The following is a 17,740-nucleotide window of genomic DNA, read 5'->3' as shown; positions in this document are numbered from 1 at the left end:
AGGGGCACAGGGCCAGTGGGGGTAGAGTGGACACGGTCTTGGCCATTTCTAGACCCTGTGCTGCTGACCCGAGGCCCTCACAAAGCTGGCCCCACTCTCCTGGTTGTCCCCTTAGGACGCTAAGAGGAGAGGAGGCGGGACCTCCAGAAAAGCTGTGGGCCTTGCAGCCACATCCACAGAGGGCTTGCCTTGGTTGATCCTGGAAAGCAGGGCCTGGAGGCCGTGCCCAGCCCCACCTGCAGAGGCCATCTGGAGTTGGGCCCTGGCACTGGCGTCAGTGACAAGAATGTGGCCAGAGCTTTGAACAAAGGGAGCCAGCGAGGCCAGCTGGGGAGGCCCTACAATCACTGCTGTCCCCACAGCGGTAAGAAGGGAGCCCAGGAAGGAGCTGGCAGGACACAGCATCACGGGGACACACACACACACACTTGGCCTGAGCGCCCAGCAAAGGCTGGACAGGGCACCTGCTTTCAGGGCAGAACCAGCTCCCTCCCCCACTCAGGCCCAAAAAACCCAAATCCTCCGACAATAGCAAATCCCAAAACACTGAGGGTTGGCGGAGGACACAACAGAAAAGCACCACAGCTGGGCCAAGCATGTGCAGGTGTTGTGCACACTGTGATCTCATTACTTCTCACCACCTTGCAGGCCTCATGACCCCATTTTACCGATGGGGAAGTCAAGACTGGTGGAGGTCATCACCTTTAGGCATAATACAGCTAATGGAAGAAATGCCGACACCCGAATCTTGGTAGAACTTACTCCAAAGCCTGCACAAAGAGTAGTAAATCTAGACGGGTTTTTTTTTTTTTTTTTAATGAACTAGATAAACAGGAAGTCCCCCAGGACCTCCATGGAAGCCCCCAGGGAGGTCCCACCACATGGACCAGGGACACCAGCTTTCTCAATGACGTTAGCCTCCCCTCCCCTCTCGGGGCCTCTGTTCCCTTCTGCAAAATGAAGGCCCTAGATTGGATGGTCCCTACAAGCAGATGTGTATTTGTGCCAAAAGCTGCTTCTCCGTGACTTTTGCCCTTGGTCAGCCAGGCCTCATCATCACACAAACTTTCCATGTGGGGACACTGAGGCACAGAGCAGTCACATGACTTTCCCACAGCGGCACAAAACCAGGTCTGGAACCCAGCTCTGTCTGACGTCTCCCTCCCATGTTCTATCACACCCTCTCACTCGTGAGTATACAGGCTGCCTTTTCTAATGTTCAAGAGAAAGACAATGGGCAGCCAACTTGACCACACACACCTGCTTCTTGATTGTGCGCAGGAAGGACAGTAACGGCTCCATCTCTATAGGCTGCTCTGCAGAGCGACCACATTCGAAAAGGACCCTGCCCAGCACCCACTGCGTGCTCAGAGAATGTCCCTTACCTGTCGCCTCTGATGGGGAAGGGGTAGCTCACTGAGAAGCAGAGTTCATACCCCAAGTGGGTAGAGGCCCCAACCACTAGGTAAGAGAAACCGCCCCCCACCCCCAAGTCCAGAACCAATGAACACAGCACACTGCTTTGTTGCCTTTCTGTGCCCCGGACAGAAATGATTTACTTTGCTTTTCCAAGAAGGGAAAAAGAGGCAAAGAGATGGGAATGAGGATAAACCCCAGGGACTGGATACCCTGCTCTAACAGCTTCCATTCATGATTACCCACACAGCAGCTCCTCCCAGACCGACAACTGTGAGGGAAGGGCTGACTCCTGACCAAGCATATGCCCTTGGGCAGCTGAGAAGGCAGCATTTGAAGGCAGGAGGCCTCTTTTCTGTCAGGTCGAGGGACAGGGTGAGAAGTCAGCGTTTTGTTTAAAATGACAACACAAGAGCAAATTCAGACTTTCAACAGGAAGCACATCCGGAAAGAAAGATCCTGAAAACGCCGACCAGACCCCTGCCCCCACCCCTACCCAGAGGTTAGTGGGAGAGCCTGCGTCATCGTCATTCCGAAGCCTGCCTGGGCTGAATTCCAGGGGGCCAGAGCAGAGGGAGGGCGCCCAGCTGGGAGCGAGTGGTGGCCCAAGCCTCTTCTGTCTACCACCATCCTTCCCCCCAGAGGCAAGAAACAGGGGTGCTACTCCAGCCTGGGCTTTCCCACGCCCAGCTGGAGACCCAGGTCATCATCAGCTGGAAACCAGAGCTATAAATACTCTCGTCTGTCCAGCCTGCAGCCAGTGGGGAACCTCCCTACCCCCAGCCTGCCTCACCCCCAACCTGCTGCTTCTCTCCCGACCTAGGATGGCCCTGGGGACAAAATGACCAAACCGTGCCACTGGAGGCCTGGAGCCAAGTTCTGGTTTCAGAGCCAGAAGTCCTGACACATTTACCCCTCCTTATCCCTGGCACCGCCCCGGGGGCCCCAGAGACACTAGGCTGGAGTCAGGGATACTTACCCAGGTAGATGTCTCCAAAAGACCCACTCCCGATCTTCCGTCCCAGGCGGTACTTGTTTCCCACACGCAGCTCCATGACTCACTCTCACTGCAGAGAGAAGCAGACACAGGGGTCAGGGAAGCGGGGAGCAGGGAAGGGAGCCTGGCCCAGTGGACTCCCCACAAAGGCCAGGGAAAGAGGCAAGGAACTTGGGAGGCCAACATTTCCCCGAGGGCATCCAGGTGCCAGGTGGCCCGATGGCCTCCACAGGTGAGATATAGGGAGGCAAGGCTGAGAATGTGTCAGTGTAGCCAGGCAGAAGGTGGAATTGGATCTTAAGCCCTAGAGGAAAGAGCCCAGGGAGCATCTCCTTGGGGGACACTTGTTTGGGGACCCACCAACAGAAGCCCCTCAGGGGTGGGCCAGGCACAATGGGCCAGGAAAATCAGACAAAGGAGGTGATGGGGAGGGAGAGGGATGCAGGAGTTCATCTTTCTGGGGGTGCTACCATGGCAACCACCAGCAGGTTCTAAGCCTCCAGGGATAGGAGGACATATTGAATGGAGGGTCCCAAAGGAGTTCCTCAGCTCCTTTAGGACTCGGCAATGACAGAGTCCCCTGCCACCACCCCAAACCCCCATACTTCTAATAACAAGAATTGGACACCAGGCCTCCACAGCCTGGCCCCGTCTTTCCAGAGGCTAGAAGTTGCCAGCTTGCAGTGTGCCCTGCAGGAGACAGGCCTCCTCTCAACTCAAGGGGCAGGCAGGAAAGGGGGCCCCCAAAACATTCAGTCGGCTCCCTCTCTTGACCTCACGACACCAAGCACCCCACAAAGGCCTCTCTGAACAGTTTGGGGTTGGCTTCCTTCACGACTAGAAGGAGGATCTCCTGAGAGGGCCCCACAGAGCAAGCAAAGGGACCAAGGCCAGGTTTTCAGTCACCAGCCTCTGGAGTGCGAGGAGAGGTCTGAGGAAGGGGTGCTGATCTCCGCGGCTTCCCTCCTTCCTGTGCCTCACCCTGGGTGCCCAAGCTCATGTGACATCAGGGGCCACACTGGTAGAGACCCTCTGCCCTCTGAGGTCCTGGTCAGCAGAAAAGGAAACTCAAAGGCCAGGAGGTGGTTTCTACAGTTAGAGGATGGGGGACGGTGGACCATGAAACGGAGAAAGATGGGGGACCCCTAAGATCTCAGAGTGTTTACAAGAGGGACCTCCCTCTGCAGACCGGGAACTCAGGCCTAGCGAGGTCCCAAGATCACCTGCCCCACACTCCCTGACAGCACGTTGGTGGCAGAGTGTCCTCATCTAGGACCCAGACAGCGTTCCTGCGGTCCCACCTGACACAAACAGGACTTATTTCCTGCCAGGGCTGGGAAGCTAAGCGGGAAGATGGAAAAGCAGATGTGCTGGGCACAGCACCCTGCCCCATCCCCATGCCAAATGCCATCCCCAAAGCCGGACCCACCTGGGAGGGGAGATGGGAGACGAGCTCACAGATGGCCAGGCTGGTGCTCTCTGCCCCAGCAGAGGCGAGAAGCCAACAGCTCCAGCCCAGGAGACACATGGAACCCCCAGCACCTACGTCCCAGAGAGCTACCACCAGCCCTTCGCTGTGGGCCACGAGGAAGTAGCCTCCCCGCCCCGTGCCAGCCCGACTCTGGCTCTCAACCAAGGGCCTCTGCCCACACGCCTGGCCGCCCCGGCCCAGGTGCCTCGGCTGTGGCTGTCAGCAGAACACACTCCACATCTGCAGAAAACTCACATGCCACACATTTCACATATCCACCGACCTGTGTGTACACTTCCAAGGAAGACAGTAAAGCAGACACACGCCATGGAGCCCCACAGCAGGAGGGGGAAAGAGGGGGGTGTCACGGGTGTGCACATACACAAACACTGCCTCCCCCCTCAGCCCGTGTTCCGCCAACGCCAATCCAGAGACCACACATGGCAGCCGGGGAAGCCGCAGGTTAGGAAAGGAACATAAATATACCCGCATCCTATATTACATAAATACCCACGCCGGGTTATATAAATACCCGCGCCCTCCGTCTGGGTGTCTTACATAAATACACCGCACATGACCCCCCAGCCCCTCCCCACTCACCGGGCTGTGGGCAGGGAAGGGGAGAAGAGGGTGCAAGCAACCAGCCCCACCGGAAACCACTGCTGGGCGCTAGCCACCAGCCCCCGGGGGCCAGGGCCCCAGGGAGTGCCTCCACTGTCCCAGCACTGTCCCCTAAAAAGCCTCCCAGAGGAGAGGAGAAAGGATCAAGTAAGGAGAAGCTTCCCAGTCCTTTGCCGCTTCTCCCATGGGGGGTGGGGTGAGGGTGGAATAAACGAAGTAGAAAAAAAAAAAAAAGGAAGACGCAAATCCGGAGTTTCAGCTGGTTAAAAAAATTACACAAACTACCAAGCAACAGAGCACATGGGCAGTTTTCTTACTCTCTGACACCCCCCACCCCACAGCCGGGGCCCCTGTCAGTGGACCATTAAAATAAAAATTGGAGGCACCTTCTAGATGGGGAAGGCAAGGGAGCCCCAAACCCAGGCAACTTCATACACACTAGGTCTTCCCTTCGCCCCAAATCTTTCTTCTCGCGGAGATTGTGCTGGGAAGCGCCTATGCAAGAGAACTGAGGGCGAAGTCGGGGAGGGGGCTCACCCCACTCTGAGTTGGGGCGTGCAGAGGAGCTCGGGAATCCTCTCTCCAGCGATAACCCGGACACAGAGTTTCAGGTTCCACAGAGACTTGCAAAACACGGATTTCTCACGGGCAGAAACGGGAGAATCCGATCTGATAAATAACCCCCACCCCTTTCTTTCTCTCCACAAAGGAAAACAGATTCGGCGACTGGGTGACCACACACCCCGTCACCGCAGGGCCCCCACGCGCCCCCGAGCGCCCCCATCCCACACGCGGGGGCAGCCGCGCTGACCCCCAGGTCGGGAGCCCCGAGCCGGGAGAGAGAAGGGGGGTTGGCGCTGCCGATGGTCCGGCGAGGGTTCCGCCGAGAAGCCGGAATCAACAGTATCCACAGTCTCGGGCCCCCAGCGCCCCAGCCCCGGAGCCCCCTCCCCCAGCGTCCCCCAGTGACGGCCCCGGGGGGCGGGGGGCCTCGCGGCCGGCTGGGGCCTGGAAGGGTCGAGCCGGGGGAGGGGGAGGCGGGCCGGGCCGGGGTGGGGGGCTCCCCCGGGTACGCCAGCGAAATAATAGTCACCCTCCTCCTCCTCGTCCCCAGCCGCGCCTTTGTCCTCGCCGGGCCGAGCGGGCGGCGCCCGGGCCGCCCCCCACCCCCGTCCCCGAGTGCGAACGCGCGTGTGTCCGCCCCCCCTCCCCTCCCGTCCCCTCCCCTCCCTCTCTCTCGCGCAAAAACAAAGAGGCGGAGGGAGCCCCATTTCCCCCCGGGTTTGCGCCCCTCCGCGGGCCCGCGGCCCCCCAATATTTACCCCGCCGGGAAGGCGCCGGTGCCGGGCCGCTGCTCGGGGGGCTGCCGCGGGCGGGGGCGGCCCGCCGGGGCGGATGCCGGAGGATTCGCGGAACCGCCCGGCGCGCCAGCCTCTCCCGGCCCAGCCGCCGCCGCCGCCGCCGCCGCCGCCGCCGCCGCCGCCGCGCTCCGCTCCGCTCGGCCCCGGCCGGGCTCTGGCTCTGGGTTCTCGCCGCCGCCGCCGCCGCCGCCGCCGCCGCCACCCTCCTCCGGGCCCTCCTGCCCGCCCGCCCCCGCCGCCGGCTCGCGCGCTCCCGCCCGGCGCGCGCCCGCCGGCTCCCATTGAGCCCCGGGCCCGACCGCTGATGTCATCCCGGGCCCGCCGCCGCCGCCCCGGAGGATTTAAAGGGCCCGCGCCTTCGGCTCCCGGGGACGCTGGGGGGGCGGGGGGGGGGTCGCAGCCGGGAAACACAGTCCCCCAAGCCTGGCGAGGAGCGCGTGGCAGGAACGCGGTCTTACGTGTGGGGCCGGGAAACACACAGCCACCCACACCCCATCCAGTCTGGGGCACAGGTGGAAAAAAGCCGGGTGGGGGTGGGGAGGAGGCGGGTGCACACATAGCTGGGGTTTTCTAGACCCAAAGCCTCCTCTTCCCCCGTTCTCTCTCCTCTCAACCACCCCACCGCCAGGCCACTGCAAAAGGAGAATGTTGGGGGGGAGGGCTCTGAATACTGCAGAGAACACAGGCCAGGTTGGTTCAGGGGTCAATGATTTGACAGGACAGCAGGAGATAGAGTGACGTTGACAAAAGACCCAGGGGGGTGGCCAGAGCTCAGCTACCCTCACCACTACCCTACCCCGGTGCAAAGGACCCTCCCAGCTCTTCCAGCAGCTCAGACTAATGGGCACCAACCCTGATCCTGGTCTCAGGGGTTTAATGAGGAAACACCACCCTCCCCGCCCCGCCCCCCCCCCCCCCCCCCCCGCCCTGAAACTAGCACTTGGGTCAGGGTTCCCAGTGGTGCCCGGATGCCTGAGGCACCTCCCACCTCTAGGCTTGGGTTTCCACAATTAGGAAGAAGACCCCTTGCTCCCCAGGTCACTGGGAGAATTAATTAAGGCTTCTCACCAGCTTCCAGGGTAGCCAATGAAAGGTTCCAGGGCAAAGTTATTAAAACGATGATATTGACACTGCACCATGCAAAGCTCCAAATGATGACACACATCCCTTCACACACACACACAGTTGTGATTGTGAACCCACAAAACACCAGAGTGCACTGCATCCAATCCCGGAAGCATGGTTCCGGGGAAGAGTCGCTTCCATAATAACCACATCTTCCCTCGAGCCTGAGGGACTTAGTCACACACTGTCCAAACTAGTGGGAGCCCCACAAATCAGGTTCTTCTATCCCAGACCAGGAATCTGTGGTCCAAGGAAGGGAGGAGTTTGCCCAGGACCACACAGCACAGCAAGATACAGAGCTGGCCTGGGCCAAGACATGGCCAACATGTCCCCTTTGCCAGAACAGGGGGTCACCAGGCAAGGTGGTTGGCTTTGCTGGACCTGCATAGTGATTTTTTTTTTTTGTTATTTATATTGTTTTGTTAATTGATAACCACTGTTTTAAATGTGCCGATTTCCAGGGGCCCGGGTGGCTCAGCGGTTGAGCGTCTGCCTTTGACTCAGGGTGTAATCCTGAGGTTCCGGGATCGAGTCCCCCATCAGGCTCCCTGCATGAAGCCTGCTTCTCCCTCTGCCTCTCTCTTTGTGTCTTTCATGAATGAATAAATAAAATCTTTAAATAAATAAATGTGCTGATTTCCTATTACAGGTCCATATTCCCTACTTCTCTTGAAGCCCTGGGAGAGAGGGTAACTCTGAGTCCAAACTCACACTGGGTTCCTCCCACACTCAGCTGGCCTGGGCAGTAGCTACCTACTTTGTTCCTTGAGCTTGTTGTACCCATTTTTATGATTTCCTTCATCCCCTTGAGGCCCCCAAGTATGCCCCAGTCCTAGAAGTCAGCCACCCCCAATGCCCTGCCCTTTGTTACCTGTTTTCTTTTTTTTTTTTTTTAATTTTTTATTTATTTATGATAGCCCCACAGAGAGAGAGAGAGAGGCAGAGAGACATAGGCAGAGGGAGAAGCAGGCTCCATGCACCGGGAGCCCGACGTGGGATTCGATCCCGGGTCTCCAGGATCGCGCCCTGGGCCAAAGGCAGGCGCTAAACCGCTGCGCCACCCAGGGTTCCCTGTTACCTGTTTTCATCCCAATCTTACCAACCCTGAATCCCGAGGCTCTGCTTGCATTGTCACCAACCCCACTTGGGCTAAGGTGAAACAAGGTGCCCAAGCCTGGGGCCCCAGACAGAGGGACCCTGGCATTACTGAGCAGGTGTGGAATGTACCCCTGGGTCCTCCATCCTCACCACTCCACCCTCCAACCTGAGCCCTGCTGCCCAATTATGGCCTCCCTCTCCAGGAAGGGACTGGCACTGCTCAGGCATCTACTAAGCACCTGGCCCTGGGGGAGGTGGTTAACCTCTGAAACAACAACAGATTAAATCCTACTCTATTCTTTCCCTGGTTTACAGAGAGGGCATCTGAGGCTCTCAACAGTGCTTGCCTAAGGACACACATTAACCATCACAAAGTCCCAGCTTCCTTGCCCCAATCTTGTCACACTCCCACCCCAGCCCCTACACTGAACATAGAGTGACATCCTTCCCCACATCCTTCCCCTGATTACCTCTACTGTGGGCCTAGTTCTCTTTCCTACTCCCCTAGAAGACCAATGTTCTCCCCCACCCCACCTCGCAACCAGGGACTTCTAAAAAGCTTTGCAGCTCAGCTCTTACAAGAAACTGAGACATGACACAAAACCCAACAGAGGAATAGAGGTGATTCCAAAGGGAAAGAAATCTTATGGGGTTCTAGCAGCCTCTGGGCCTGACTGCTCTCTTCATTCTAGGTTCTCAAGGATTCCTCCCAGGACTTAACTCTCAACTTTAAGGCCCAAGGGTGTGGCCAGCTTGAGCTCATCCCAGTTCCGCTCCCTGCACACCCACTCACTCACCCTGAAGATGCAATCAGCCTGGAACATTAGGTGTCAGTGGAGTCCCAGCTCACATGGGTCCCACCCCAGAGTTTAGCTGCTCTGCACTAGGTCAGAAGAGACTCCCCGGCACCCTTCCAATCTAACACTTTGTTTTTGTTTCTTGGCACACCACTCCCTCTCCCCCCTCCCCTACCCCCGGAGCACTGGGCTGGGGATCTCAAGGACAGCCCTGCAACTGCCAGCCCACAGGATGATAATGCAGAAGCAATCAGCAATGGGAAGGAAGCTTTTGATCCTCCCAAAGGGATCTGCAGTCTGAGTCTTGACTGTGGGCACCCCACCCTGGATTTACTAAACATCAGGATGGTCCTTCAAATGGCCCTACACAATCTGTTCTGAGGTCTTAGCCCTGGCAGTCCCTGTTGCCTGGGATGCTTTTCCCTCAGATATCTGCATGGCTCATTCCCTCCCCTCTCTGAGGTCTTGGCTCTTATCCCCTTCACAGGGAGGCCTTCTGGTCTTCCTGATTTAAGATCCTAACCCGACTAGGGCACTGCCTCCCCCTCACCTCAACCCACCCTCACTGCTTCATTTTTTCCTGGCACTTATCTCTATATAACATATTCTACATGGTACTTATTTGAATTTTTTTTGTCTGAGCCCCCTACTAGAATATAAGCTGCTATTCTGGGGATACCACTGCTATTTGAGGGGCACTGCTATTTTGGGGAGGTACTATTTGGGGGACACCACTGGTCACCAGAGTCAAGAACCATGTCTGGCACATAGGAGGGGTTAATGAATATTTGCTGAATGAGTGAATGAATGGTCTGTGAAGAGACGGCCTTCGCTCTCTCTGACAAAACATCAAGAGCTACATTTATTGAGTGCCTACTGTGTGCAGGCCCTCTACAAGGCACGTTATCTGCACTGACTCATCCTACCCTCACATCCACCCTCAGCAGAGGCAGCGGAGAGGAGTGGCCTAGCTGAGCCCGCACCCCTAACCACTCTCCCAGGCTGGGGGAGAACACAGTTCCAGAACGAGTCTGCAGCCCCTCTTTCAGGGTCCTGAGCCCCAGTCCAAGAGAAGCAATATTGGGGCCCCCATCAAGCGCCACAGTGGCCTGAGGGGTTCATTTATGTAGGCCCCATCATTTTACAGGTAGAGTCTGAGACTCAGGGAGCCTTGCTTGCTCAAAGTCACAAAGAGAGCCCAAGACGGGAGCCCCATGTGGTTAAGAAGCTGGCTTCAAATGCTGACTTTGCCTCTTTTTAACTGTGACCCTAGCAAAGTTCCTTAAAGTCTCTGAGTCTCATTCATAAAATGGGGATAATGCAGATGATCATGTACAAAAACAACTTAGTCCTGAGTAAGAGGAAGATGTTGATAACGTGCCAAGGAGCCGGCATGGAGTGGAATCCAGGCCACCTGATTGGACTTCTTTTAGAACCTCAGGCTGGGTCTCTGGCTTCTTTCCTTGCCTTCTCCTTCCCCTTTGGGTTGGAGGTGGGCAAACCCAGGTGGGCCCAGGTGAGCCACTGGCCTTGCCCACCCTCCGTCTTCACCCACAGCATCGGCTCTAGGATGCTCCTGCAGGAAGTCTCTCAGTCTTCCTATTCTTAGCTGCTACTTATGCCTCTCTCCCAAGACCCCCAAGGGTGGATGGCTCACCACACGCTCTGCTCCAAGAGGCCCTCTTCAAGCCTGCCAGCCTGAAAATGCTGCCCAGCGAGACCTTGGCAGCTTGCCCCTGGACCCTTCCATGATGTTCCACCCACCTCTGACTGCTCCCAGGGCAGTGCCCTGTCTCCAATGAGGGCCTTGGCCTAGGCCTCTCCAGACTCCGCTGCCTTTAGACGCTTCTCCTGGTGATCTCACCACATCACCATGCCTGGTTGTTCTCCGGCAGTACTTCCTCCCTCCTCCATCTTCAGTGGAGACGGAGCTGGGTTGGGTAGCAAGAGGCCGGGACCAGGGGCCAGGAAGCCCACATCTGAGTCCCAGCTCAGCCAGTGAATTTCAGCAGGAACTGAGGGAATCCACAGCCTCCTCTCCGGGGGCCCAGACAAGGAGACCTCTAAGGCCCTGTCTTCAGTCTCCCCATCCATAAGGGCTGGACTGGATGGGGAAGGTCCTGTACACTCCACATCTGGGGCGCTCTGTTGAGAAAGACCCTGAGGTCACACACATCTGGGCTCAGTGGGAAAGGGTTTTCTCTGCCCCTCCCATTCAAAACCTTGTGCACATCCCATCAGCTCCCCCTCCCAACTATATTCTGAACCCAGCCACCTCTCACGGTGGGCATACTTGGATACTACCGTAGTTTGTTACCTGTGAGATCACATCCCTTGACTACTGAAAATACATCAAATGCTCTCTCTGTCCTTAGTGTGAAATCCATGTTCTTTCCCAGGCCTGCTATGATCTGGCCCCTACCTGCCTCTCAGACCTCACCTGGAACTATCTTTTTTCATTTTTACTTTCATTTCATCAAATCTCAGGGCCTTTGCACTTGCCGTTCCTTCTACCTAGAATGATCTCTGCCTGCCCCCCAGATCCTCAGTCTTCAATGTCTGCCTTCAATGTCTTGAACACAATGACTTGCATTCAAGTCACAACCCAAAAGTCACCTCCTCAGAGAGGCCTTCTTTGACCACACAATCTTTATTATTATTATTATTATTATTATTATTATTATTATTATTATTTTAATGTAAGCTCCATGCCCAACATGGGGCTTGCACTCACAACTCGAGATCAAGAGTCCCATGACTGAGCCAGCCAGGTGCCCTGACCGCACAATTCTAAGCAGGCCCCCTTCCCCTCTGCCTCTTTCTTTTTTTTTTTTTTTTTTAATTTTTTAATTTATTTATGATAGTCACAGAGAGAGAGATCCCCTCTGCCTCTTTCTACTGGATCACCCGGCCTTTTCTTTTTTTTTGAAGTTTTTTTTTTTAATTTTTTATTTATTTATGATAGTCACACAGAGAGAGAGAGAGGCAGAGACACAGGCAGAGGGAGAAGCAGGCTCCATGCACTGGGAGCCCGTTGTGGGATTTGATCCCGGGTCTCCAGGATCGCACCCTGGGCCAAAGGCAGGCGCCAAACCGCTACGCCACCCAGGGATCCCCCACCCTGGCCTTTTCTTTACAGCACTTCCTACAGGCAAGAAACATTAACTTGTTTATTTTTAATGCCCTTAAACATAAGCTCCAAGAGGGAAAAATCCTCCTATAGGTGCTCCTGTGGGTGTCCAGTTGGTAATGGGTGCCCTGTAAATACTTGTGCAATGAGCGAATTCTGCTGTGGGTGTGTGGTCATAGGGGTGGAGGCAAGGGCCTGGCACTTTCCATCTCTGGGCCAGATGGTACCTGACAGCCTTCCCTCACATAAGGCCTCACTTACCCTGTGGTGTCTCCCCACCCCCTCCACCCCTGCTCATGGTGGGCCCTTGGCCCTCCCCGCTCCGCCCCGGCAAACCCCTCTCAGTATTCCCCATGCTGCCAATCTCCGTTGAGGAATCAACTCCCAGAGGAGTTGTCACTAAAGGCACAGTTACAGGAACAATGAAAACACCCAGCATCACCCAAGGGTCTCTGCCTTCACCTCTGCCCACCCCTACTCCCCCACCCGTCTGCATCCTTCCTTCAACCTGGCCTGTCACCCCACTGCCCCTCCATTCAACAAACCACACTGTTTGCACTGCTGCCAACTCTCTCTACAATGCGCTCCTTCCATCCTCTGGGAATCCAAGGAATCCCATCTCTAGGACACACAACCACTCATTAACTGGGCCGCGGGAATTACGATGATTGCCCTGGCTAATAATCCCAATTCCCACAGCAACACTTCCCAAGTCAGCATAGTTGGTGCGATTCATCATCTCACCCTGTCTCCACAAACACTTCCTGATGCCTACTCCTCACGGGTCCTGAGAGGTCCGCACTGAGCCCTGCCCGCCTCAAGCTGACAGTCCGCCTCAGCCAGTTGGGTGTACACCAGAAAAAAATATGGACTAAGAGAGAGTCCATGGACCAGAGAGAAACTGCTAGATGGTGAGAGCCACAGGACAGGTCTACGTGGCCTGGCATCACTGGGGACACCAAGCAGTGATGAGCTGCCCCTCGCCCTCCAGCCAGGTGTTCTGTGAAATGCACCGCTGGGGAGTTATTTTTTTTTTTTCTTTTTTTTTTCTTTTTTTTTTTTTTTTTTACCGCTGGGGAGTTCTTAACTTGATGCAGAGTGTTGCAAGGATACAGCATCCAGATAAGACTCTGAGGCTCCTTCGAAGCAGACTGCCCACTAGGCCCCTTCCATGGAGAAACTGGGGAGGTGCCCCTGGGGAAGGTGGAAGGAGGAGGGGCTTGCATGTAGATTTGGAGGGTGGGAAGGAACAGCCTCAGCCAACACTATGGTAGGAACCTCAGACATTTGAAGGGGGGGGCCCTGTGGGGAGATGGGTCAAAGGGCACCCAGGATCCCCCTCCTTGGTGGGGAGAAAGCTGATGAGGAAGGTGGGATGCAGGCAGGGTCTTTAATCTCAAGCAGGTAAATATTGGATTTATCCACTGGTTTTGCTCAGAACAGCTTGGAATTTTGCATGCAGAAGGGAAGAAGAGGGAGAGAATGAGCAAATTCTCATTTATTGTACAATGTGGCACCACAATAGACACCTCTCACCTGTTCTGGTTTAGTTCTACAACAATCTCATGAGCCAGAGATCATCCCACCTGTTTTACAGGTAGGAACCTGAGGCTAAGAGAGTGAATATGATCTAATGTTCATAAAGGTTATGAAGGACTCCAATTTACCCTTCCAGACCCACCCTGGGGCCTCACCCTGCCTTATAGACTGCAGCCCAATCAGCTTTGTCTCCCTCAGTGCCAACGGGAACCTGGCTACATACCTGGGCCCCCACTGAAGGGTACCCCTTGTTCCTCAGGACATCATGAATCCACTCACCCACTTCCAAAGCATCCAGGGGATTCTGGTGACCACCAAAGTGACTGTCTCCAAAGTAGATGTTGGCCACCCCAGGAAGTTCACAAAGTGATCCACTGGGGTATGGGAAGAAAGATCAGAATTTGTATTCTTATTTAGTCTTTAATCTTAACTTTCTAAATGTTCCATTTCGATGGATGTTTTATAATGCACACATTAGCACAGTAGAACATTTATACCCAAGTTTTAACAAATACATTTGCATTTGAATACAAAACGCATGCTCAAAAATATTTTTACAGAAAGGGGTATGCAACAAGAGTTCACATTAGCATTGGAGGACCCCAGCGATTGAGTTCTCACTTGAGAGGCAGTGGCGGTAGAAACCCTGAACCAGCTGGGTTCAGATCCTTCATCAGCTATTTCTGGGCTGTGGGGCTGGGTGAGTTTATAGAACTTTCCTAAACTTCTGTTCCCTCATTCAGAACTGGGATGGCTACAGCACCCACCTCCAATGGATTAAAGCCTACAGCCCAGAGTCTGGCACCTGAATGATAGACACAGTTATTATTACTTCAGTCACAGGGAGGAGGGCTGGGCCTGGCCTGGGCCTTGTGGTGGGTCAAGCCCTTGAGAACTGCATCTACTATGGAGGCATACGACCCAGAATAAGTCATTACACATCAGCGTTACCAGGATTAAGACAGAGATCGCTAAAATTGCTAGGGGAGGCTGACATCCTTATTACTGTCCTGGAGTGACAGGCCAGGCAGAAAGAGATGGCCTCAGAGGGTCGTGTACCCTCACGACAAGATGTTTTTAGCACTTAGGAACTCTTCCCAGGGCACGAAGCCCTTTCTTATCTAGCAGTAGCATGCTGTAGGGCAAATTAGAAAGAACAGTATCTCTCAGGTCTAGAAGCAGATGGCTCATGAGAGTATGGAATTTCCCATCCTAACTGAGATGTGGCCACAGGTAATCACCTGATTCAGCTGACAGGTACCCAGACCTCCCTGTGAAGATGGCCAGGGGACCATAAAGATGAAGGAGTCATGGTGAGGGTATATGAGCAGAGATTGAACAGGCCCTAAAAATGGAAGGAGGCCCTAGCTACCTGGAGATGGATAGGCTTGGCAGTGGGGACTAAGTAGGTAGGTGGGGACTTACTATCCCATTTCACAGATGAGGAAGTGGAAGCTTAAAAAACAGAAACATTTGTTTTTTCTCAGGATACCTTAGCCTGGTACAATTGCAGCTGATGACTCAGCCCTGACCTCCTCCTCCTCCCCCTAGAAATCAGTAGTCTCTGGCTTTGAGATCCCTGTGGGAATTAGGAGCCCTGGTGTCTAAACCTATGCTGTTACTGCTCCCTGTGTGCATCCTGAACAAATCCTCTGTTTTCTGAACCTCAGCATTCTTATCTGTCCAAGAGGTTGATTACTAAGCTCCACTTTTGCCCTCCTCTCCTACTTTTCTTCCAATTCTCTCACTTCGAAGCCCTTCCAGAAGCTTATCTCAAGGGATTAAACTCTTCTAGGGGCCTTAGTGACCGCAGAGTGGATGTGAGCCCGTCTGCCCCAGACCCAGAGACATCTCCATGCTGGGGAGCCTGCCCCTTGTCCCCAGCTTTTCCTCTACTCCCTCAGCAGCTTCAGCTGGCCCAAATCCCTCCTCCAAACTCACAAACACATGGACCCTTTTTCTGCCAGGGCCATGGAGATAGAGGGGGGGAGGCTTTCTACATAAATTAGCTCACTTGAGCCTCACAATGATCTGAGAAGTTAGCTCTATGGACCTATTTTCCTCATGTGGAAACCGATGCAAAGATCCTTCTTGAAGCCCAGTGTTGGAGGTGGAGGTCTTGGCCTGTCTGACCCAGACCCCAAGTTTTCCTATGACACCTTCCCGTCTCCCCCTCAAATCCTGCCTCCAAGTGTTCAGAGTGGCTCCCAACTCTGGCCCCTCCCTCAAATGTAACATTATGCAGCCATTAAAAATAATGATTACACATACACGGATGACTAATAACAACACAAGAAAATGCTTATGACACGATGTTAAGAAAAGCAAGACACAAAAATTGTAAATACAGTATGATAAAATGATATCAAAGTGATTGTGCACAGAAACAAGACTGGGAAAGAAAACACCAGAATATCCGCAGTTGTTGTTGTTGTTGTGTGTGTGTGTGTGTGTGTGTGTGTGTGAGAGAGAGAGAGCACCACGGGCGATTTCTTTCCTACTTTTCCCCATGTCAGTCAATCCCTGCACATTACTTTTACAACAAGGAAAAGATATCATGTACAAAAAAATGATAGATTTGTGGTTGGAAACCTGCTGTTTCCTCTTCAACTTGCTCTCCTTCAAATCCCTCCAGTGCCTACATTTCAGTACAACGTGACTATACCCAAGAGACGTCGCAGGAGTTTGGAGAGCAATCGGACCCTGCAGACCCACGCCCAGCTCCGCCTCCCTGCTGCCTGCTTTGACCAGACCGTCCCCAGCGTCCAGGGAGGGCCCCCCCCAACCCGGCCCCTCCTCCCAGCCCCCCGCCCGAGCTCCTGCTAACGCTCACCTGCCACTCGCAGGCCGGCCTCTCGGAGATGCGAGATGAGCACACCTGTCCCTCCAGGTGAGGACTCGGCCCGGGCGCCGCGCGCAGGAAGGAGGGAGCCGGCCGGGGGCGAGGCCGTGACGCCACCCTCCAGCCCCGCCCCCGGCTCCCGGCCACGCCCCGGCTTCTCGGCCCCGGGCGCTCGTGACTGTCATGCTTGCGGGGTGAGCCGCTGGCGACACTCGTCCGGACCCGCGCGCCCCCGTGGGCGGGCCGGGGCCGGCGGCAGCACCTGCCGGAGGGAACCTCCAGGCGCGCCCCCGGGGAGGGCGGGCTGGAAGGGGAGGTCCTACTCTTCGCAGACGAGGGCCCCTTTGAGGAGCCTGGGAAGAGCCGGGGTCCCCCACGACCCCCTGACTCCGCCTCCACCCCTGCTTTACGGAGAACTGTTGGGGCCGCAGATCCCAGGTTCAAATAACCTGGGTAAGGAATGGCGTCCGGGGGACGGAGGGAGCCTCTGATTCCCCTGAATGTCTTCTCTCGGTACCCCACTCTATGCTTCCCTAGGACCCTTCCTCCGACGCCTTCTGCTAAGGAACCAGGAATCGGGGGAGAGCGGAGTGACCTAGAAGTGTGATTCCAGCCCTTGGGGGTTGGGAAAAGGTGATCTGGCCTCTGATGCCTGTAGTCAGACAACTGTCTTCACCTACTTTATTACTTTATTTATTTATTTATTTATTTATTTATTTATTTATTTATTTATTTATTTATTTTTATTTATTCATTCATGAGAGACACAGAGAGAGAGGCATAGACACAGGCAGAGGGAGAAGCAGGCTCCGTGCAGGGAGCCCGACGTGGGACTCGATCCCAGATCTCCAGGATCAGGCCCTGGGCTGAAGGCGGCGCTAAACCGCTGAGCCACCCGGACTGCCCTTCACCTACTTTTATATCATCGGAGATTGCTTATTTTCGGCAAAGTTCCCTGTTGGAAACGCCAGCTCCCTTCTGGCGATGGCAAAAATAAAGGGCACCACTTCGTTGAAAAGGCAATCAGGCTTCACCTATCCAAAAGCTTTAAAAACGTGCTTGTCCTGGGACCCAGCAATTGCATTTCTGAAAATCTACCCAAGGAGGTCATTCAGAATACACATTCATTGTGGCATTCGCCCGGCTTTTTTCAAATTGTGGCATTCTTTATAATGGTGAAAATTGGAACTAGTCTAGGTGTCCAACACCCGGGGCAGGGGTGACCAGCACAAACACACATGGAATATTACACAACCATTAAAAGTCATGTTTACAAACAGCTTATAATAATATGAGGAAATGTGCTACAATATTACAAGAAGAAAAGCAGGATGTGAATGTGT

General features: G+C 54.7%; 1 protein-coding gene across 11 annotated transcripts in view; it reads right to left on the bottom strand.

Moving 5' to 3' along the window:
* Positions 1–16,510, bottom strand: part of CSNK1E (casein kinase 1 epsilon) — a 33,887-nt gene extending 17,377 nt beyond the window's left edge. Inside the window, exons 1-3 of one of the 11 annotated variants that reach the window (XM_035696422.2) lie at positions 16,389–16,510; positions 13,835–13,929; positions 2,396–2,483 (exon numbers count right to left, since the gene is read on the bottom strand). In XM_035696422.2, the coding sequence (XP_035552315.1) occupies positions 2,396–2,471 (76 nt within the window). In that variant the 5' untranslated portion in view covers positions 2,472–2,483; positions 13,835–13,929; positions 16,389–16,510. Of the gene's footprint in view, positions 1–2,395; positions 2,484–4,484; positions 4,658–5,042; positions 5,164–5,598; positions 5,661–5,827; positions 6,016–13,834; positions 13,930–16,388 lie in introns of those variants that run through there. The other 10 variants (XM_035696423.2, XM_025460124.3, XM_049115298.1 and 7 more) reach the window with 10 other exon arrangements.
* Positions 16,511–17,740: the final 1,230 nt, after the last annotated feature.

The sequence above is a fragment of the Canis lupus genome, chromosome 10 (assembly GCF_003254725.2).
Source record: "Canis lupus dingo isolate Sandy chromosome 10, ASM325472v2, whole genome shotgun sequence".
Classification (NCBI taxonomy): Eukaryota; Metazoa; Chordata; class Mammalia; order Carnivora; family Canidae; genus Canis; species Canis lupus.
The sequence above is the reverse complement of the archived record's forward strand: the minus strand, read 5'-3'. Positions and strand labels throughout refer to the sequence as shown.